At 26.9% G+C, this 25642-nt stretch overlaps 2 protein-coding genes across 2 annotated transcripts; both read left to right on the plus strand.

Moving 5' to 3' along the window:
* Positions 1 to 8424: 8424 nt before the first annotated feature.
* On the plus strand, positions 8425 to 9745 carry OCT59_012889 (uncharacterized protein; the record flags this gene model as incomplete). Its single annotated transcript, XM_066140437.1, has 3 exons — positions 8425 to 8465; positions 8955 to 8989; positions 9600 to 9745. The coding sequence occupies 3 exons, from the start codon at positions 8425 to 8427 to the stop codon at positions 9743 to 9745; spliced, it is 222 nt and encodes a 73-aa protein (XP_066001320.1).
* A 6048-nt stretch (positions 9746 to 15793) lies between these two features.
* OCT59_012890 (uncharacterized protein) lies at positions 15794 to 16078 on the plus strand (the record flags this gene model as incomplete). The annotated part of the gene is made up of 1 exon (XM_025325573.2): positions 15794 to 16078. The coding sequence occupies one exon, from the start codon at positions 15794 to 15796 to the stop codon at positions 16076 to 16078; it is 285 nt and encodes a 94-aa protein (XP_025180562.2).
* Between the last annotated feature and the right edge of the window lie 9564 nt (positions 16079 to 25642).

The raw sequence follows: 25642 nt of genomic DNA on the forward strand, positions 1-25642 counted from the left end.
TCAAGGTAAATGAACGTCCAAAGGAAGAAAAGATCTGCCAATCGTCAAGAAATGATGAAAGAGGGGGTGATGATGTCAAATTACAGTAAACGAGTTGAAATGTGGCAAGATCTACCTGAAAATCAAGGAATAGACGATGCGGTCGATGCGTCAATCGAGACGAATCATCATTATGGATTGATATTTTGGATTTTTATAATAGAATAAAAATCATTTTTTTTAGTAAATATTTAATTTTATTATTAAGGATGTTTTTTTAATTATGCATATAAATAAGAGCAATTTTATAGCTACTTAATAACTATAAATAATTTTTTTCCGTGAATTTTAATATGTATGATGAATATAACAAAGTTAAGGTGACAAACACAGTTCGTTTTAAGTAATATTAGACAGGAGTTATATTACTCCTATAAATGTTTGCAAATTATAGAGTAAAGATTAAAATATCAATTAAATATATCGCTTCATTAGATTCTTTTACATTTGATTAAGTCAAACATCTCACTTAAATAACTAGTAGCCTAGATCATAATTAATTTAGATTTAAAATCTAAAACTTCATATTAAATACTCATTTTATTGCCGAAGATAGAAAATTACTAGTTTATAATGAAAGAAAACATAATAATAAGTGACTTGCTTAACTTATTTGTACTATTTTTGTTACATTAGCCATGTTATACTAAAAATAACCTAATCATACTCACCAATATTTAACGGAAAGAAGACCCAAAAAACAACTGAACCGCGAATGGATCATTTGTAATTTGCAAAGGTAATCGACTTAATCGATTTAATGTATTAATATTAAACGCATTTCTATATTTTCTATTAACGATTCTACGTCTTCTTCGTTTATGAATAACACGATTGAAATTATCAGAAGGAACATGTTTCTTTAACGTCATCTTAAATAATAAAATAGCGGTTGGAGTGAAAGTTAAAAGGATGAAAGAACGAAAGAAAAATTCATTAGTTGTATTTATATTGCATTTGTGTAACACTGTATATTAAATACATGCCGTTCATTTGCGAAATCCTTCAAAAAAAATATATAAATTCTTCGGAAGAAAATTCCTCGTGCATATTTTTTGCAGCTTTCTATAATTAAATATCATTTGCAAAATAAAAGGAACCAAATCACAAGTCTAAATAGTGAGTTTTATTTCTAGAAATAGCTGGTGCATATGAAATGTACCGTATAAAATTTTTTACTTTGGGCGTTATAAAATTATCCAATAAAAATCTCCTAATAACAATCGAATTTAATATAAGACGAAAAAAAATGTAATTTGTGGATTTTCCAAAAAATCAAAAATGCATGTGATTTTAAATGCAGATCTTTTCATATTTTGGTTAAATTTAATTTTAAAAAATGAAGCATAAAAAGTAATAATAAATAATCACTTGTGATCATATTTGTTCCGGTTTAATTTCATTCAAGAATAATATACTATACTGTATCTAAGTTCACAAGTTCGGAATTTAATCGAAATCATTATTTTTTTTAACTATAATAGTCGTCGTTATAGAGTTTACGGATACACGAAGTACGTAATTCACATCATCTTTGCAGATGTCCAGTATATAATCCGGGATAGAATAAGCCCGGTGACATTGGTTGCATTTTCTTTATTAATTGAACCATAAATCGCTAACTTTATTATGTAATTGTATCAATAATTTCGTCATATGTAACGCACTCTTATTGTTACGCTCGTTACTAATATTCGACATATTGAGACAATTGATGATATTATTTGTATTGTTTGCGTTCTTTATTTTTATTATACGAAAAAGAAGGTAAAAATCTTCCGTGACGCCAAAGTTATCTGTTTTCTATCCGACTTATAATAATGCAACATTGTCTTTTGAGCATGATTTTTTTTTCCACCAAAACACTTTCCTTTCATTATCGCTATATTTGGTTACATATATGTTACTTCTGTTACTTCTGTAATTAAATGAAAGGATTTAAGAAAAAAATATAATTAAATCAATATTGCGTATTGTACGTTAGTTACCTTGAGCGATGAGGAAATTTCGTTGTTTTCTATTAATATGAAACAAAAAAAAATTTTATTAAGTATAATCGTATGTAATAAAAGCGATGGAAACTCCCTTTCTTATAGAGTTACATTTAGAATCACGTACGAAAATTTCGACGGCATGTAATAATCATTCTCCGTAAGAAAGTATATGAATAAATGCTTCTGGGCTTCCGATTTATAAAATAATAAAAAAATAATAAAAACAAATAAGTAAAGTCTACTTCTCAATTTGTTCTTTAAATTAATTATTATAATCTTTTTTCCTAAAACAATCATGATCAATAATCTATACGAAGAAAAGATCTGCTAACTGTTTCCTTCGGTTCTATTTCGGCAAGAAATGATGAAAGAGATGTCGTACAAGAAACTCATATTCAGCACGTGATCAAATGAGCTATATTTTAATTCGGGCAAATCTGTAAATCAAATTTATATAATGCAGGCCCGAATTATAATGCGTTGATCAACCAGAGTTTAAATTTTACAATATTATAGCGAAAATAAATACTCATAACCATTTATTAAATTTATAAATTAAAATAATAAAATGATTGCCATTAAATTGTATGTCATTCATTAACAATCTAGTACTATCCTATAAAAAATATTGTCCAAACATTGTTCGGTTTTTTTGTTCGGAAAATCGGCCCCGTTCCGAACATTTACTTGACTTTATTGGATATTCATCATGATATTGTACGTTTTTTATGTGGTTAAAAATTCTCAATCTCCGCATCTTGTATTAAATTGTAACAAATATTGTATAATAGCGTGTCAATATCCAGAAAATTGACCCCATCCGAATATTTATCGGACAATCTTTTATAGGGTATGACTTATAGAATGAAATAGATCCTAAGATTAATTCGGAAATGATGACTTTAAACCAGTAGGAGTACGTGTAATAGTCAGGAATTTATTCAATGATTTCCAATTATTTTATTGCCGAAGATAGAAAATTACTGGTTTATAATGAAAGAAAACATAAAAATAATTGACTTGCTTTACATTAGCCATGTTATACTAAAAATAACCTAATCATACTCACCAATATTTAACGGAAAGAAGACCCAAAAAACAACTGAACCGCGAATGAATCATTTGTAATTTGCAAAGGTAATCGACTTAATGTATTAATATTAAACACATTTCTATATTTCCTATTAACGATTCTACGTCTTTACGTCTTCGTCGTTTATGAATAGCACGATTGAAATTATCAGAAGGAACATGATTCTTTAACGTCATCTTAAATAATAAAATAAAGGTTGAAGTGAAAGTTAAAAGGATGAAAGAACGAAAGAAAATTTTATTAGTTATATTTATATTAGAATTTGTGTAACACTGTAGTATTAAATACATGCCGTTCATTTGAAATATATAAATTCTTCTGAAGAAAATTCCTCGTGCATATTTTTTGTAGCTTTCTATAATTAAATATCATTCAATAAAGTGGTAAAATAAAGGAACCAAATCGCATGTTTAAAAAGTGAGTTTTATTTCTAGGAATGGCTAGTGCATATGAAATCTTTTTTTGTACCATATAAAATTTTTTACTTTTGGGCGTTATAAATTATCCAATAAAAATCTCCTAATAACAATCAAATTTAATATAAAACGCATTATTTAGTACATGTATATGATTGTCTTAAAAAAAAATGTAGAGATTGATAAAAAAAAATGCCCTTGATCTCTTGATCTCTTGTTCTTTGTAAATATAAATTGTAAGTCATTACATGCAAATGTAATATAAAATAAATATCTTTAATAAAAATCATATTCTATGATTTTTTATTTTAATGCAGATCTTTCCATATTTTGGTTAATGCATAACATAATAATAAATAATCACTTGTGATTTGTTCTGGTTTATAAAAAAATAAGTACGTAATTCACATCATCTTTGCAGGTGTATAATCCGGGATAGAATAAGCTCAGTGTATTGGTTGCATTTTCTTTTATAAATCGCCAACTTTATTATGTAATTGTATCAATAATTTTATCATATGGGCGGACTTGTAGCAAAAGGGGGGGTTTGGCCAAAATTTTTTTTTTGAAATTTTATTTTAATTATATATTACTTTATTTAACCTTTCAGAAAAAAAAAATTTTTGTTTATAATATATTAATAAAAAAATTTTTTATTTAAGAATTTGCAAATTTTGTATTTTTCTATTATTGCATTTAACAAATAATATAGATGCTTTAGAAAAAAACTAATGCTTTTAATGAATTCCTTGCAAAAATTTACCCTAGTTTGCAAAAAATTGATTTTAAAAATCTTTAAAAATGATGGAATAAATTATAATTTATTAAATTAACCAATAATATTAAAGTTCGATTTTTTTCGAAATCACGTGATTGTCCGAGCCCCACCTTTTGCTATAAGTCCGCCCATATGTAACGCACTCAATATGTCGAATATTAACGAGCGTAACAATAAAATACAATTGATGATATTATTTGTATTGTTTGCGTTCTTTATTTTATTATACGAAAAAAAAAGGTAAGAATCTTCCGTGACGCCAAAATGAATATTTGTCTTTTGAGCATGAATTTTTTTTTTCACCAAAACACTACCGCTATACTCGGTTAAATATGTTACTTCTGTAATTAAATGAAAGGATTTTATATGCAAAAAAAATAATTAAACTAATATGGCGTATTGTATATTAGTTACCTTGAAACTCGTTACTTTAAAGAGAAAAAGTTATATTTAGTAATTATAATCGTATATAATATAATGAAAGTGATAGAAATTCCCTTTCTTATAGAGTTGCATTTAGAATCACGTACGAAGATCTGCTAATTGTTTCCTTTTAATTCGCCAAGGAATGATGAAAGAGGGGCCATACAAGATGAAGACGTTAAATTACAGTAAACGAGTGTCTGAACGTGGAAAATTTATCTGAAGATGAAAAATTGAATGGAAGAGATGATACGAGCTCAATTGAGTCTGTGAACGTTATTATAATCACGGATGGATGACTTGGATTTTAATAGAAGAAAAATCATTTTTTTTTTGTTTTTAAAATGTTTAAGTTTATTAATAAGTATATTTTTAATTATGCATGTGTATAAAAAAAAAGTAAGTTAATAACTATAAGTAGTATATTTCATATGAACATTATGTATGATGAAGCAGTTAACAAACACAACAGTATGCAATTATAAGTTTGATAAGGTTTGTAAATTGTAATTAAACCAATTCATTAATTAAATATGTACCGAACAAGTATCATTTATTTAATAAAATACGTCACTTTTTCGTTTTAAGTAATATTAGATAGAAAATATCTTTTGCATTTACTTAAATAAGCTAGTCCCAATTTGCCATTGTATTCGGCACGTGATCAAATGAGCTATATTTTTAATCCGGGCAAATCTGTAAATCAAATTTATATAATGCAGGCCCGAATTATAATGCGTTGATCAATCCGAGTATATTATAGCAATTTAAACTACTCATAACCACTTATTAAATTTATTAAATTAAAATAATAAAATGATATTTGCCGTTAGAATTGTATGTCATTCAATATTGAAATCAAAGGGCTTTATTAATAATCTAGTACTATGACATATAATAATGAAATAAATCCTAATGTTAATTTCGCGACTTTAAAGTTTAAACCAGCAGGTGTATATGTAATAACTGAATTTACTCAGTGATTTCCAATTATTTTATTGCTGAAGATAGTTTAAAGCGAGAAAACCACCGGTTTATTATGAAAGAAACTAGAAAATAAGAACTTAATTAAAATTATTTGTATTTGTTTTTGTTACATTGGCCATAATATCCATAATATACTAAAAATAACCAATCATACTCTCTAATAAAAACGATGTTTAGCAGAAGGAGATCCAAAAAAACAATTGAACAGCGAATGGATCATTTGTAATTTGTTTTTTTAGTAAAATAAAATGAACCAAATAACAAGTCTAAAAAATGCAGGAATAGCTAACATCTGAAATTTCTTTTGTATTGTAAATTTTTTTGGGTATTGCTAAATATCACCAGTGGTGATCGTCACCACATGTAAAATATTTTTTGAATTTTCAAAAATTTTTGACTGAGATATTCTTCTAATTATAACATAAATATCATTACTATATGTAAATTTATGAGTAGAACAAGTTTCCCTTAGATTATAAAGGCTATTGCTTAGATAGTTTTTGAAAAAGATTTTTTTTAGTCAAATTTTCAAAATTTTAGTGTGATTAGTATCTACTCAGGTTTGTTTTACACATTTATTATTTAAATTGAAAAAAAATGTATGATGTGTTTTTTAACTCTGGCCAAAATTATAATTTTCGGCCAGAATTAAGTGGTCTGGTGACGACCACCACTGGTGATATTTAGCAATACCCAATTTTTTTTTATTACTGTGAAAGTTATTACGGTATTTGCATTTTTGGACGTTATAAAATTATATAATAAAATTCTTCTTGTATCATAAAACATTATTTTTCAATGTAACAAAAATTTGTTTTGAAAAGATAAAAATATAGAGATTTCTAAAAAAGATCGTAAATAATCATTACATACGAATATAGTATAAAATAAATGTCTCTTAAAAATGATAAAGAAGGAGACATAAACTAACATGAAAGTTTTAGAAAGTATTTTAAATATTTACGATATGATTATAAGCCTCGTGATTATTTTCATTCGTTAAAAATTTTTTCATTCAAAGATATACTGTATTTAAATTCATATGTTCGGAATTTAATTAGTAATTATTTTTATTATTATTATTTTAGCTACATAAGTCTTTATAGAATTTATGAATACACAAAGTACGTAATTCACATGATCATTTTTACAGATGTATATAATCCGTGATAGAATAAGACCAGTGGCATTGGATGCACTTCTTTTATTAATTAAACTATAAAGAACTTGCTAACTTTATTATGTAATTGTATTAATAATTTCATCATATGTAACGTACTCAATATGTCGGATATTAACGGGCGTAACAATAAAAAACAATTGAATGGTTTTATTTATTTGTATTGTTTGCGTTCTCTATTCTTATTACACAAAAAAGAAATCATGCCAAAGAAAGTCTCATTATTACAAGCAAGAAATTTGGCGTCACGAAAAATATTAACCTTTTTTATTACCAAAACTCTTTATTTTCATCGCCACGCACTATATTTGGATATATATAAATTATTTTCGTCATTCATAAATAACTACAAAATGAATATTGTTATAGCAGAGGATATTTTACACGTGATAACTAAATGATTTAGAATTTATTAGACCTATTTTTGAGACGTTCAACCAATGTAAATACAATATCAATAAACCATAATCTGCATTAACTGAGAAAAAAAAGGAGTCCGGACAAGCCACACGCAGGGAAGTAAATGATTGGCAGCGGTGCAGAAAAAAAAGCTAAGGGGCGATTGCACAACCTTCCAATTTTACTAAACTGAGAAATCATACTGTAACTTGATCCACCAAGAGAGAAAGATCTGCTAATTGTTTATCAAAAAATGATTAAAAAGGGTCATACAAATCGAGTGCAAACGAACTCATTATCATTATGGATGAAATATTTTGGATTTTCATCGAGAGGTTCAGAAAACTAACTATAATCACGGATGGATGTCTTGGATTTTAATAGATAAAAATCATTTTTTTTTATTTTAGTTTAAAATATTTAAGTTTATTAATAAGGATATTTTTAATTACTGACTGCTATTAGTACAATATTATAAATATTATAACAAAGTAAACAATTTAATACTACTTATAACCACTTATTAAATAATAATAATAACGAAAATGATTATTAAATAAAATTTGCCGTTAAAATTGTATGTCACTCGTTATTGAAATAAAAAGGCTTTATTAACAATCTAGTATTATGACATATAATAAGAATAAGATAAATCCTAAGGTTAATTTGAAAATGACGACTTTAAACCAGTAGGAGCACGTGTAATATTCAGGAATTTATTCAATGATTTCCAATTATTTTATTGCTGAAGATAGTTTAAGGGAGAAGACCACTGGTTTATGTATAATGAAGAAAATTTAAAAATAAGTGACTTACTTAAAATTATTTGTATTATTTTTGTAACATTAGCCATGTAATAACCTAATCATACTCACCAATAAAACCATGTTTAACGGAAAGAAGACCCAAAAAACAACTGAACCGCGAATGGATCATTTGTAGTTTGTAAAGGTAATCGACTTAATGTATTAATATTAAACGCATTTCTATATTTTCTATTAACGATTCTACGTCTTCTTCGTTTATGAATAACACGATTGAAATTATCAGAAGGAACATGATTCTTTAACGTCATCTTAAATAATAAAATAAGGTTTGAAGTGAAAGTTAAAAGGATGAAAGAACGAAAGAAAATTTCATTAGTTATATTTATATTGTAATTTGTGTAACACTGTAGTATTAAATACATGCCGTTCATTTGAGAATATATAGAAAGTAAGTAACGGAAATTGGCTAAGTAAGTAACGTAAAGTCACATGATCTATTACGTTACTTCTCTTATATAAGGTACGGAACGTAAAATTTTTTGGTAAATACTTTACGTTACTCTTATTACTAGGGTCATCGATCACGTGACGGATTTAATATTTTTGATTGGCCAAATTGGCCACATGATCGCGTCATGTTTATTTGTTTATCGTTTCCTCAGTTCTTTCGGTCTCAAGGTATTTTTCTTTTCTTTTATTTTTATTTCTAACTAACTCTATTTCATCATTTTTAGGTCCTTTAGTCCTTCCAGTTCTGCAATTAAGGTTCAGTTGTTTTTTCACTTTACGTTTCGTTTCTTGCTCATTATTTTATTATTTTATTTATTTTGTTTCTGTTTGATATTTCGTTTTTCACTTTTATTTCATTTTTTTTTTAGATATTTTAGTTCTTTCAGTTCTACAATTAATAAAGGTATGCTTTTTTATTTTTTATTTATTTTTTTTATTTCATTTTTATCTTATATTTCGTTTCTTACTAACTTCATTTTTTTTTACTTTATGGTTTATTTTTTACTTGGTTTCCTATCATTACTCAACCTCTTATCATGATCTTTTTTTATTTTTTGTCTCTCATCATTTTTCACCTCATATTACTTCTCATTATTCGTCTCCCATTATTTTCTATTACATCTTTCATTTTCCTTTATTTCTTTTCTCTCCTGTTTACTTCCCATCATTTCTTTATGTCTCTCATCGCTTCTTTATGTCTCTCATGTCTCTCATCACTTCTTTTCGTTTCCCATTACTCCTTTTTGTCTACCATCACTCCTCTTTGCTCGTCTCCCATCACTCTTTTTTGTCTCCCATCACTCCTCTTCGTCTCCCATCGCTCTTTTTCGTCTCCCATCACTCCTTTTCGTCTCCCATCACTCCTTTTCATCTTCCATCACTCCTCTTCATCTTCCCATCACTTCTTTCGTCTCCCATCACTCTTTTTCATCATCCATCATGTCCTATTTCTCCTTTTTGTTTCCTATCAATTCTCATTACTCTTTTTTACTACCTTTCTTCTTCTATTACAGTTGGCTCGCGTTATAACGAATTTGGTGTCCATGCTGATCTGACCTTCGTTATGGAAAAATTCGGTAACACTATAACGGATTTTTTTGACATCCATATAGCAAAATTCGGAATATTGTATAACGAATTTTTATTAAAAATTCGTTAAATATTTTAAAGTAAATTTATGTAAATAAATGTAAATTATAATATATTTATATTATTTATTATTAAATGTAATACAATTATTATATTATATATTGTAAACATTAATGAAATTAAGAGATATTAATAAAATCATTAAGATTCGTTTGTCTTGCAGAAATAAAACGTTGTTTTAACGCTTCCTTCCTAAGTTTTTTAATGCATCTTATTTCTTCTTTTTTCATATCAAATTTATCCTCTTGTTGCTCTAAATACAAAATCACCTTATCATAATGTTCAATGACCTCGCTATGAGTAATGGATGGTAAAGGATCAGAATTTAGTTCTTCTACCTCTTGTTCATGATTATTGGGAAGAACTACTTTCAAAATTTCTTCATTGGATATCATTTCTGCTGTAAGTTCAGATTCATCACATTGAATAAATTCATCAGCAGTTAAAGGATTTCAAGATTAAGTTGATCAATTAAATCTTGAACTTCTTTCAGCTCATTTGTATGTGTTAGAAGAACTTGTGTTTCAGCACAGAAATCCATATCAATTTCACTTTCATTATCTTTAGGTAAAATATCTGCTTTTAACCAGCAATTTTCAATAGTAGATTGAGTAACATTATCCCATGCGCGTGCGACATATTTGATGCACTTTTTGATATTAATTTCAACAGGGTTAATGCCAAATTCATTATAATTATCAAAGGCTTTAACACGATTTTGCAATAATAATTTTCGGTATTGTGCCTGAAATAAAATTAAATTTTTTATAGTTAATAAAAGGATTTGAAATTACTAAAATATAAGGTGTAGATTTGAAGTTAAAGTATGAATTCAACTACCTTGAAACTGTTAACGATCCCTTGATCACATGGCTGGAGGTGTGAAGTGGTATTTGGAGGAAGGAATTCAATTTTAATATTAGTTAATTTTGTATTTTCATTGAGAGAATGAGTTGGTGCATTATCAACAAGAAGAATGATATTTCGGTTCTGTACTCTCATTTGAGCATCAAGCCTTTTAAGATATGCATTCCAGATCGATACTTGCATCCAACTTTTTGAATTCCAATAATAATTTACTGGAAGAGTAGTTTTGTTAATATTTTTTAGAGCCCAGGAATTTTCATATTTGTGTATGAATAAGGGGCGCAACTTTTCAGTCCCAGTTGCATTAGAGCATTACAAGTAAATAAGTCCGTTATACGATCCTTAGATTGTTTCGTTCCAGCCACAGGACCATTAGATATGGTGTGATTAGGTCGTATTTTCCAAAAAAGACCTGTCTCATCACAGTTAAAAATATCATTGGGATCATAATTTTTTAGAATTTGGCGAAGATTTTCATGCATTGTGTTAAGTTCTGCAAGTGGTGCACTTGCCGCTTCTCCATGCATATTATATTGTTTAAGATTATGCCATTTTTTAAATTTGTCGATCCATCCATCTGATCCCTTGAATTTTTCTTCATTACACAAAAAAGCAAATTCTAAGGTTTGATTGAAAGAATATCATCACTAATAATAAGACCAGCCTGGAGTGCATTTTCCACCCAAAGAGCTAAAGCCTCTTCAATAACAATAAAAGGGAGTTTTCTTTCTCGTCTCAAACCAGCTTGATATGAATAAAGATCCACAACAAGCCAACGGTCTTTTGTCTTTAGAATATCACAAATCATCCCTTCACTAACATCATACTCTTTGGCTAGGTCTTTGTTTTTTAAGAAAGGTGAAGATTTTTTTTTAAGCAAACTTCTTGTTTCTGTGCAGCAGTAAGAGACTTACGTTTTTTAGGGGCAGAAGTTTCCTTAGAAAGTTGTTTCTTGGACAGGTTAATAGGCTTAGCTTTCGGCATTTCAAAAAAAAAGAATAGAAAATATGAAAACTAACACGAAATACGAGACGCGAATATCCCTTAAAAAAATACATTTTGCGACAAATCTTCGTTATAATTAAAAAAAATTTCGGTATAAAAAAAATTCATTATAATGCGATTCATTTTATATATATAATTTATGCAGTTTATTTTGTTATATGTTATACAGCATTTTAATAGTAAAATTCGGTTTAGCGAAATTTTATTCATATGATAAAATCTGTACCACAATGAAAATTCGTTGTATTAAATAATTCGTTAAATCAAAATTCATTGTAACGTGAGCTGACTGTACTTTCAATTACTCTATTGTTATTTCATTTTTTTATTAGCATCTTTCTCCTTGATCAATGTCGGTAATTTACTTATCTTTTTTATTTATTGTTATTGTTTTTTTATTTGTATCTTCATTAAAAATAAATACAGTGATTTTTTCTTTAAAATCGAAATTGTGGGACTTAAATTTTAATATTTGCAAATAAAATTTCATTAAAGATTATTTTGAATAATGTTTGTAAAAAAATTTTTTAAAAATACCGCAATAAAATTTTAAGTTTAACCGATCAAAAATTAGTTAAGTTAAAAAAATCAGCCATCAGCCGATTAAATAAATTTACTTTATATATTGTACATCATGTGAAATATTTGAAAAAATAACCCAGAGGATGTTTAGTACCTTATATAAGAGGAGTAACATAAAGTAAATATAATTGACTTTACGTTCCGTGCCTTATATAAGGGGAGTAACGTAAATTGACCTAAAATAGTAATTTTATGTTACTTAGCCAATTTCCGTTACTTACTTGCTACCTACCGTTCATTTGCGAATCCTCAAAAAAATATAAATTCTTCGGAAAAAAATTCCTCGTGCATATTTTTTGCAGCCTTCTATAATTAAATATCATTCAGTAAAAGTGGCAAAATAAAAGGAACCAAATCACAAGTCTAAAAAGTGAGTTTTATTTCTAGGAATAGCTAGTGCATATGAAATCTCTTTTTGTTTTGTACCGTATAAAATTTTTTACTTTTGGGCGTTATAAAATTATCCAATAAAAATCTTCTAATAACAATCAAATTTAATATAAAATGCATTATTTAGTACATGTATATGATTGTCTTAAAAAAAGATGTAAAGATTGATAGAATTTCCAAAAAAAAAGATCCTTGATCTTTTAATCTTTGTAAATATAAGTCATAAACTGCATCAGATATGAATGTTTATAAAGAAAACATTTCTCTGAAATTCTCAAATATTATGGTCACGAGCTGTCAAAATCTAACCAAAATATGAAAAGATCTGCAAAATACAATTTCATTCAAGAATAATAATATACTATCAGCTATACTTTCTAAGTTCATAAGTTCGGAATTTAATCGAAATCATTATTTTTTTTTAACTATAATAGTTATCGTTACAGAGTTTACGGATACACGATGATATTGGTTGCATTTTCTTTTATTAATTGAACTATAAATCGCTAACTTTATTATGTAATTGTATCAATAATTTCGTCATATGTAACGTGCTCTTATCGTTAATCTCGCTAATATTCGACATATTGAGACAATTGATGATATTATTTGTATTGTTTGCGTTCTTTATTTTTATTGCATGAAAAAAAGGTAAGAATCTTCCGTGACGCCGCTTATAATAATGCAACATTTTTCTTTTGAGCATGAATTTTTTTTTCCACCAAAACACTTTCTTTTCATTATCGCTATATTTGGTTACATATATGTTACTTCTGTTTCTTCTGTAATTAATTAAATAAATATGGCGTATTGTACGTTAGTTACCTTGAGCGATGAGGAAACTTCGTTGTTTTCTATTAATATAAAAGAAAAAAAAATTATATTCAGTAAGTATAATCGTATGTAATGAAGGCGATGGAAATTCCCTTTCTTTAGAGTTACATTTAGAATCACGTACGAAAATTTTGACGGCATGTAATAATCATTCTCCGTAAGAAAGTATATAAATGAATGCTTCTGGGCTTCCGATTTATAAAATAATTAAATAATAATAAAAACAATTAAGTAAAGTCTACTTCTCACATTTGTTCTTTAAATTGATTATTATAATCTTTTTTCCTAAAACAATTATAATCAATAATCTATACGAAGAAAAGATCTGATAACTGTTTCCTTCTATTTCGTCAAGAAATGATGAAAGAAATGTCGTACAAGAAACTACATTTCCTAATATTCGGCACGTGATCAATGAGCTATAGGGCAAATCTGTGAATAAAATTTATATAATGCAGGCCCGAACTATAATACGTTGATCAATCCGTGTATAAATTTTACGATGATATTATAACACAATTTTCGAACCATAAAACATCATTTTACGTTAGATAGTATTTACACGCAAACGCTTTATTTTATAGGGTGAAAGATTAAAACTGTCTATATATATATATATATATATGGGCTTTTTGTCCTCTTCAATAGCGAGTGACTTGTAGAAAGCACTCGACACGGGGTTGGTCTGTAGATTAAGTCTTGGGCAGTATATTTTACTTTAAATTCATCATGTGTCACTTTTTATTTTATAATTAATATATAGAATTTAATAAAGTTTAATAAACAACGTGCGGCTTCAATTTAAAGTCTCTTTACCGTAAAATAAAAAAATAAACAATATTATAGCGAAGATAAACTATAAAAAATTTTATCCGTTATTTCTGTAAAAACTCCATAAAAATGAGCCTTTCAAGGATCCATTCACGGAATATTGAAATCAAAGGGCTTTATTAACAATCTAGTACTATGACATATAATAATGAAATAAATCCTAATGTTAATTTCGCGACTTTAAACCAGCAGGAGTACGTGCAATATTCAATTTATTCAGTGATTTCCAATTGTTTAATTGCTGAAGATAGTTTATTAAAGCGAGAAAATCACTGGCTTATTATGAAAAAAACTTTGAAAATAAGTAACTTTTTAAAATTATCTGTATTTATTTTTGTTGATGTCAATTAAATATTTCGCGTCATTTAGATGTCTTTAAATCAAACATATCACTTAGATAAAAATAGCCTAAATTTATTTAATTCAGTTTAATTTTAAACCTTCTTACTATTAAATGCCCAATAAAAAATTTCTACCGTAATGGTAGTGGAGCAGCAATTTTGAGGCGATTCCCTTGTAACACAATTTTTTGTAATACTTATTACTTGTAACACGTGATTTATAATTAAAAATATGATTGGCTCAAAAATACTAATCATCAGCCACACAATTCGTGTAACATCTGTTTTTTAAAATATTTTTGGCTTTTTTTTCGCGTGCGTCATAACTAGCTTCAAGCTTTCTTTTAAAAAAAAAGTGAAAAAAATTATACATCAATTCTTCATGAATTTTTAAATATTAAAGAATAAAAAAATATGATGTAATTTTGTACATATTAATAATATAATCAGTTAGAGATTTTAATAAACCATAATAAAATTTTTATTTAATTTTTTGTTAACAATTATTAGCGTCAGTTTAATCTTGAAAAATACAAAACTTTTTTATTAAGTAAAAGCTTTATTTGAATTAAATACCAAAAATCAATATCGGAATTAACGCTTTACATTCTATTAAATGTTATTAAATGTTATATTGTTTTAACACTGAAATTTTTACTTAAAAGAATGCGTTCTAACGTTATTACAAAAACAAAAAGACAATCAATGACTCGCACAGCCACTTAAGCTAAACCCCATGAAAATTAATATACAAGTATTTTAATAATTACTGAATAACTTTTAAGTTGTTTGATTATTTTCTTTGACTAAAGCATTCAAGTTACAACTTGAAAGTAAAAAAAAGACAAAAATGCGTCTTGATATTATTAAACTTATATGATTTCTTCTTAATAAGCGATAATTAAATTTATATATGCATATTTTTGATAGATTAATTAAAAAAAAAAGTAATATAAAAACTTAATATGTTTCTCATTTTAGGTTAAAATCAAAATCTTACCTATCAAAGCTTATAAAATATGCAAAAATTTGATCAAACTTCACATCGGCATATCCAGTGATCGTAGAAGGATGAGATATGGTTTGTTAGAATCGTTTCATTGAAATGCATCTAATGGCAATAGATTTATATTTTTAGCATCAATAGATAAAATTTTATTGACTTTTGTTTGGTTTATATATATATATATATATACTCGAACAAACTAATGAAACGACGCCGGACGTTCCAACAAATCCAAGAAAAAAAAGATTCTGGTAATAGTGAATCTAGTGGTGATAACAATAATAATGTAAAGAGAAGGAGTTTAAATGGTCGAAGATTAAAGAGACCATCTGATGGTCCATCTACACCATCTACACCATCAAAACCAAAAGATGAGAATATTTCTCTCTTTGTAATTTTATCTGCAATAGAATTAATATACGTACACGGTATTATTGTTTTATTACAAAATTTTATTATGAGAATATTAAGTTTTATACCTCATTAATAAACTCCTTTAGCGTAGTTGTGTAATATATATATATAGAACTTTTGGAGATATCATGATATCTATATTGATTCTATAATACCATCATTTGACACGTCTCAATAATCAATAATTAATGCAATTAGTACTCTTGTAAAAATCAGTAAAAATCATTAAAATTTCACTTTTCAAAATTAAATAATTCTTTATATTCTCAAATAATTTGGAAGGATTTATTTACCTTCACATTTTGGAAATTTCTTAATAGCTCACCTCCTTCTTATCCGAATTACGAATTAACTTTATTAATTGCTTTAGGAAAAATAAAACATAAAGAAAAAGAAAATTTATTATCGTTAATTAATGATAAGCGAATAATTATAAACTCTTCAATTAGTTGGTACAAATTTGCATCATATATGATTGAAGAAGAAAATGGTAAACCAAACAAATTTGAGATCTAGGTTAAGATTCCCCCGTATTTACACAGATTCATAATAAGCGACGACGAACTTCAACGTTTCGTTTACCTAGATTTATATTCCGAGAAGGCATATAATCAAATGGGTGGGATATGTTACTACTATATTCGGTCCACACAAAAGGATCATGTAGTGCAGGTCCGAGTTAGAAGATATATTTCTAATAAGTCGTTGATCCAAAGACTTTGTAGCTTTCCATAAATACTTCCTTTTGAACGTGCTAATAACGTATTGGAGATATCTAAATGCTGCTGCCGTTATAAATTTTACAATATTATTGTAAAATATTATAAAATATTCAACCAAATAAATAATTTAATACTACTCATAATCACATAATAACGAAAATGATTATAAAGATTTGTCGTAAAATTGTATATTATCAAATGGCTTTATTAATAATCTATTATTATGACATACAAATAATGAAATAAATTCTAATCTTAATTTCTGAAATGACGACTTTAAACCAGTGAGAGTACATGCTTCAATAATTTCCAAGTATTATATCGCTGAAGATAGTTTAAGCGAGAAGATCACTTGTTAAAGGAAAATTTAAAATGAGCGACTTGCTTAAAATTATTCACATTAATTTATTACTTTATTTATAATAACCAATCTTACTCACCAGTAAAATCGACCATTAACGGAAAGAAGCTCCAGAAAACAATTGAACCGCGAATGGATCATTTGTAATTTGTAAAGGTAATCGACTTAATGTACTAACATTAAACGTACTTCCATGTATTTTGTTGATGACTCTGCGTCTTCTTCGTTTATGAATAACACGATTGAAATTATCAGAGGGAACATGATTCTTTAATATCATTTTAATAAATAAATATAAAGGTTGGATTGAAAGTAAAAAGGACGAAAGAACGAAAGAAAATTTATTATTATATTTATATTGATATTCGTGCAATTATAATATTTAAATACATACCGTTTATTTGTGAATTTTTGATGATTTAATGCCATCGTTTCCCCAAATAAAAATAAAAAAAAAATAAATTCATCGAAGAAAAACACTAATTTTTTTTTTACTATAAAAGGTCTTTGTAGAGTCGATGAATACCAGATACACGAAGTACGTAATTTTTCATAATCACTTTTTCGGATTCTATATAATCTATAGTAGAATAAGCATGATAGAATAAGCAACAGACATATGCATATAATGTTAATAAATTGATTGAGAGATGAAAAAAATTACCTTCTCGGAGTTCTCGGGAGTTATTCAATCCGAATTACTAATTTTTTAAATATAAATAATGAAAACTTTTTTGGATATATTAAAAAAAATAAATGTTAATTTAAACAATGTTAATATAAAAAATAAAGAAAAACAATATATGAAATTTTTATTTAAATAAAGTTTGATTCTGCATATTATTGGCTTTGTGGGTGGGTGCTTTTTGCATATAAAGAAATGATCGGTAATGAGTCACATGATCTTTTTTTTTTTTTACGACGTTTGCTCTATAAAAAAAAAATTTATTATAATAGTTCTGATTCCTTCTGATTCTTATAAAAGTAATTTAACCATTAATATCATGGCACGCGTTGGTATTTTTTTTTTTATTTTTTTAACAAAATAATTTGGAAAAGAGAAATACTCGATAATTTGAACCTTTCCATATCGTCCCATTATTAAAAGAAAAAAAAATGTAAAAGTTTCCCCTTAAAGTATAAAACAACAAAAATCTTTTTTTTATTTCTTTATCAAATATAGACAAGCTAAATCTTAACGAAACAAAATAAAATACATTTTTTTAACTCCGAACTCCGTCGTGCGATCTCAATTACAGAAGTACAAGCAATAAAAAAGAGAAAAGGTTTTAGACAATAAGATTTAGTTCGGTCAGTCGGTTTTAAAAAACAAAATTTATTTTTTTAATAAAGTAAGTCGGTAAAGATTTATTATTATAATACATATATATTATATATTTTATAGTTTATTTATAATAGTAATTTATATGAAAATAAAATGAAAAAATGTTACTGGAATTATTGTAATTGATACAAGTATAATTTAAGAAAAAAAAGAAGTTTTTAGTATAGCTTTGTGTTGAGGAGACGTTATTCCTTACTATTACAAAATTGGCTAATATTTATTATTTTTATTTTATTATAAAAAGGTCGCCATTATCGCTCTTTTTTCCTCATTACTGATATTTGAGTCAAACGGGTTGAGAAAAAAAAAAAAAATTCTTTACGACGAAACCTTAATGTTACCAGAAACTAGTTTCCAATCCAACATTACGCAAGATAATTTTATTCGTGAATTCCCGAATAAAAAAAAGGAAAAGCCCAAATGGGTTCATTAAATATCGAACGGTAGAATGGCAACGCTTCAAGAAGAAATACCCTAACGTTACGACTCAACAATTTTCATCTATTGCTGCAGAACAATGGCACAGAATGACCGATAGCGAAAAAAATTACTACATTAAATTAAAACTAGACAAACGGCCAAAAAAGAATAATAGAGACGGGCCCAAGCAAAAGTACGACAAGAAGAATAACGAAAAGAACGATATCGAACGAGATTTATCAGCAGAATCTTCTCTTTTTCACTTACAATTAGATTTTAATAACTATAACGAAAACCTTTATTTCAATAATTCTACTAACCAAGAGGATGATAATTTTTTATTACCCTATCCTTCTTATTCTTTATATGATGACGCAAACATTTTTTTTGATTTTGGTTTTTAATAGTATTTTACTATATCAGATATATTTAACTGGGTGAACGCTATATTTTTATTATTTATTTATGTAACTGGGGTTAAATATGTATGTTTTTTATTTATGTAACTGGGGGTTATGTATGCAAAGGGAATATGTACATTCGGTGCTTATGCACCATTCACATTATGTAATAGCATGATGTATTTTTTTATCAAATAAATGTTTTTATCAATAAATCGGTAATTTTTTCGACGCATCAATAATTGATCCCTAAATCATTGAACTTTGATTGAGTAAAAAAAAAATATGATCCACGTGAATATCAGTTTAACAAATAGCAGAGATTTCATTTTTTTTTGCACGTGATAATTGATGATAAATAACACAGCGTCGCACAAAAAAGTTGTGCCCGTACCGTGCATTCAGAAATAATGACTTAAAAAATTCTATTATTTAAATTCAAAATAATTTATTTTTTTTCAAAATTAAAATATTTTCTTGGTACGAAGTTGATCAATTAACCGGAAAAGAAGATAACAAAAAAATTAAGATTGGTACGATATCATTTTTTTTTGCATTTCCATTCATTTCAATTTTAATGAATGTTAAGTTGAATGAATATTAATAAATTATAACATTTTGTACAAATTATTTTTAAAAATAATTAGACTAAACAAGAATAATCCTGTTAATCCTCGTTTGCTCGTGCAAATTATTTTTTTTTTGTTTCACAGGTGACGAAAATCAATATTTTTAAAGAAGACGATTAAAGATCTGACTGTATTAAAATTTTATGATTTTGTAATCAAAAAAATGTGGTGAAATGATAAATAAATTTTGTTCACCCAAATAAGATAATGCAGAGTTTTTCATAGACTGATATTTTAATAATTAACATATGATTAATCTAGTATTGATATAATTGATAACTGCATTAAAACCACTTATTTAATAAAGTGGAATGTAAAAAAAAGATGTAAATGAAAATTTATGGTAGTTAATATAAAGCTTATAAATAGTATAATGCATAATAAATGGAAGTTTACATAAAGCTTATTTATTGATGATATAATTAATGATGATCAAAAAGGCGTCAGTACGATAATACTTTTATTGGATGTGGATACCTTCATTAATTGGTGAAAATGGCCATTACTTGGCTCATTCTCATCCAATCATTTTCTCCTGTGACCGATATAGCTATCAATGTTATATACATATATATCATAAAATATATGATATAAAAAAAAAAAAGGTTTTCCTAGATCAAAAGTTTATGTGCAACAGGATTGACGACACTAGACATTATTGGTGAGGATCAACTGTTGGTCAATTTTCATATGGATACACCATTTTAATAGACATTAAAAGGATATTAAATTACGGAAAATGTATATCATTTTGCTCATTATTAACTAGAAATGAAACCCATTATTTAGTTCGGAACGAAATAAAACTGAGAGTAAATTTATTTTTCACCTTAAGGTGAGATTTGATATTTCTCACTCCAAATTGATTGGCGGTAGATTAATTTTTTTTTAACTACGTACAATTTTAACGGTAAATCTTGTTTAATAGCCATTTTTGTTAATATGTGATTATGAGTAGCACTAAATTGTTTATTTGTTTGAAGACGAAACAAAAAAAAAAGAAGGAAATTGTACCTTTTGCTGCAAAATTAAAGATCATAAAGACCTAAAAAGAAAGAAAAAAAAGAAAATTAAAATGGAATGTTGAAAAATAAAAACTACCCGCCAAAAAAAATTGCAAACTGACACGTTTTTTTCTATTGTACAATTTAATTTATTCCCATTATACGACTTACTGTACGACTCTTGTTTTTGATTATCGATATTATTAGACGTGACAAACGGAAATCCTCACGTGACCTTTTTCACACTAATTCCTAAGAGTATTAGTCCAGTGTTGGAATTTGGCCGAAATTTGTTTTGCCGTTTGGCCGATTTTGCGATCGACCAAAGCCAACAGCCAAAATTGACGGCCAAAAATTGATTGAGAATTGGTCGCGGCCAAGAACTAAATTGGCCAAATTGGCCAAATCGACTAAATATAATGGTCAAATATTTAAGTTTTTTTTCATACTTGATTCATTGGAATAATAAAAAATTGTTTTATAAAATTATTTTATTAAAATGTCTCAATTTTGGTGATTTTTATTGAAATATTAATAGAGAAAGTAATTTTACTGAAGATATTTCAGATTAATTGTTAACTTTATAATTTTCAAAATAAATATATAAATATAAATAAATTTACTATTGAAAGATAAATTACTATATGGTCAAAATTTATTAGAAATTTGGTCATTCGGCCGGCTAAAACTTTTAAAAGTTTGGCCGAAACGGCTAACGGCCAAGTTCTAACACTCTAGAGAATAGTAAACCATTGTGAGTCCGGAGCAAGGATCATTTGTATAACATTTACTTTGGGTTAATATCTATTTGTCCAGCCAATCAGAAATAACGTGGCGTCGTGGCAGGACGAACGGAAATCCCACGTGATTTCAAAATTTTCACAAACGTCCTTCTGGACAATTAATCGATAATGACAAAAATTTTAAATTTTATTAATTCTAAAGTTTTATACACAGATATATTTTCAATATTGGACCATGCTTATCTTGTATTTATACTTAAACTAATTTTTTTCAATAAAACAAAAAAGTCAATCGAATTTGGAAAATATAATATTTAATATTCTAATTAGCAGAATAAGAAAAGAATTTTGTCATTGAGAAAATTCATAAAAAATCATTTTTTTGTCTAAGCTTCCAGTGACAAAAAATTTGACACATCAAGTAAAATCTTTAGTATCTTCGATATTGTCTGAACTCTTCTTTTTAAATGTCAACATCTATCTTTCAATATTCTATTGGTCATATTCATATTATTAATATTGTAAAAAAATATAATATTCTTTGCAATCTTGTTTATTTTTTTTGTTTTGACATTTCCAAATTAATTCATCATCTTTATATCTAATCCATGGTACAAACTTGATGGAAAAAAAATCAAACCTTTATTTTATTTATTAGATAATATAAGTTATACCTTACAGAATTTCTATATAATGTATGACTTGTAAATTTTAAGGTCATAGTACTGCCGACTAAAAGATCTCCTTTGGTGTACTCATATGAATACCCGTCTCTCAATATGTGACTCATTCAACGACTATTACTTCAACGACAATCATTCACCGACGGACGTTTCACCGACTGTATCATCTCACCGATGTGTCATTTCACCGAAATTTATAGTAATTCAATTATATTAAAATTTAATTTTATCTTTAGCAATTGTCCGAAGCGTAAGCGTAAGACACTTAATTAATAATATAAATAACAATGTATCAATCATTATATCATTATTCAAATAATAAATAAAACTCAAATTGACATAAATTTTAAGTTTTAATTGTGTTTTAATGTTTTTATATTCTTGAAATACAGTACATATATTAAAAAATGAAGTATATGATTACCATTTTGAATTCTTGTCTAGTATATCGTGTGACAATAAATATGTTATGTAATTTTGTTTGCATCACATTAAATAATAATCGATTAGTTTATATACTTTAACGATAAACAAGTGATTATAACGCTTCGGATGTCCAACGGTTCCCGTTACTTAGTATTTAATAATTATAATAATAATATGTAAAAAATTTATTATTTTGTTATCTTGTGTATTTCTAAAAACTCTATTCAAATTATTATATTTTGTTTGCTTGGAGTACACAGAAAACTGTTATTATTTTATTATTGTGTTAATTAAATTATAGAAATTCCGAATTAAATACATACTGTGTATTAATAAATTTAACCTATGTCACAGGCTAAAGTTAGTCAATATCATCTTATTGTCCGAAGCGGAGCGGAGGACTTTTACATTCGCATGCTGTCCCGCACGTGACTTATATACACGTGACCATATATAACAATGTATACTTTTTAATTTTTATACTATTAGCGTGTTTTAAAGTACTTTGTCAAAATATTAATTGCCGCGTGAGCGGCAAAATTTTTTTTTTGCCATATTACATGGAATTCTTGTGGATTTCCATGGAATTTTTGTAAAATCCATAAAAATTACATGAAAACTAGTCCGAAATTTTATATTTTTATTATTGCTACTTATTAAAATTATCCAACTTTAACCCATAATATTAATTAAAATTCTTATTAAATTCTATAAAATAATCCGATAGAAATGTTTAGTACATGTTGCTATATCATTTTATCGGTTTAGTTTTTTCTTTTTACTATTCAATTACAATTTATAAAAATTTGAAGTCACTTAATATTAGTGTAGTTTATAGGTGACAGCCACCATAGTCAGAATTAAAATTCGGCCAGGATTAGCATCAAATATATTTTTAATCCCGGCCAAAATTAGGCCAGACCAAAACTCTAACAATCGAAACGAAACTCTAGCTAAAAGACGAAATTCAGGCCAAAATTGTCTGGCCGGCACTATGAATTTCGGCCCGCATATATAACACAAAAAATTCCTTACCTGGTGGCTAAACTTTTATCCGAAGTCCCGTGATTTATAATTCTGGCCGGCACTGTAAATTTGGCCAGAATTACGCATTTTAACCGGTTAATTTAACCGATTAATTTAACCGATTAATTTAACCGGATAATTTAACCGGATAATTTACAGCAAATTTCAAAATATACGGGACACTTGAGAAATTTGATTGTCGGGTTGTCGGGTAGCCGGGTTACTCGGCAGTAGGTTGTTTATTAGAAAAGTATAAATAACACGTGACGAGTATAATGAATAGTAGTATATCAGATTATATAATAACCTACTGCCGAGTAACCCGGCTACCCGACAACCCGACAATCAAATTTCTCAAGTGTCCCGTATATTTTGAAATTTGCTGTAACCGGTTAAAAATTGTTTTTTAACCGGTTAACAAATGTTTTAACCGGTTAACCGTTTTAACCGGTTAATTAACCGATTAAGCTTAACCGGTTCCAACCTCTAATTTTTATGTGAAAATAAAAATACAATTTTCTACAAATATAACGTGTAATATTATTAATATTGTTAATACTAAGATCTATATGTCTTCTCCCCAGGAAATATTTGAAGGTGAAGTACCTGAACAACGTAAAAAGAGATTACATAATGAAAGGCAAGCACATTATCACTATGAAAAGAGGCAAAAAAGACCAAACATAAATTGGGTATAAGTCTTATAGATGGGCAGTATATTAACATAGAGCATCATGAACTGGGAAGGATGAATCAGATTTGCACTCATTATGGTGCTAAATTTTGGATAGACGAAAGAAACCATAATAGCAGCCAAACTTTTCCATCTTTCGAAATGTGCTGTGCTGGTGGTAAAGTCAGTTTACTACCTCTACTTGAACCACCAACATATTTACTTTAAATAAAAATAATAATTAGTTAAATCTTTTTTTAAAATAAAATTTTAATATTCATTATTTTTATTTAAAATAAATTCAAATTGCTAGATTTATATACTTCATCAAGTTCTGAATCAAGTTCATTTCGCAAAAATATAAGAGCCTATATTAAATTTTGATATGGTTAAAATAAACTGCAATTAAATTTTTTTTGATTTTTTCTCCCGATAACAATGGGCACGCCGATTTTTTTAAAAAAATTATATTTTTTTGCCAATAACAATAGGCCGCAACAGATTTTTTTTTAATAATATTATTTTTTTAATATTAGTAGTATTCTTATTTTAAATTATATTTTTTTTTAATCGATAACAATAGGGAGGAATCATCATTTTTTTTAATCGATAACAATAGGGAGGAATCATCATTTCAAAATATTCAGCCACAACCATTTGGTATTGAAGTTGCATCGAATATTTTTAATAAACTATTAGGCACTTAAATCATTAATTAATGGTTATACTATTTAACAAATAATAAACAATAAGAATATTTCTGTTTGTGAAGCAAAAAATCATATATTATAAAAATTGCATTTTAAATAAAAAGAATCATTTTTTTATCGTAATTGCAATAAGGAAATTCATCCGGATGGTTCCATAATTATTAGTGGGTCATGTGTACATTCGATGGCCAATCTGATCACTAATAAAGTTCCGGTTAATGAAATTTAATAATTTAATCGAATAGTTTTTTTTTTGCTAATTAACGAAAAAAACTTTTAATTTGTTTTACTAATCATGTTTCATTTTTGACCATTCCCACCCACCCTTTCAATCTGCTACCAGCAGATATCCGAATGTGAATTTTTTCCAGTTAGATTGGATCTTTTTTTATATAATAATATTTTTTTCGGCCTTTTTAGACTATATCTTCTTTTTTTTAATAATATTTTTCTTGGTCTCCTTTTTTTGAGACTGGAACTTTTTTTCAGTCTTT

The sequence above is a fragment of the Rhizophagus irregularis genome, chromosome 20 (genome assembly GCF_026210795.1).
Source record: "Rhizophagus irregularis chromosome 20, complete sequence".
NCBI classification, from domain to species: Eukaryota; Fungi; Glomeromycota; class Glomeromycetes; order Glomerales; family Glomeraceae; genus Rhizophagus; species Rhizophagus irregularis.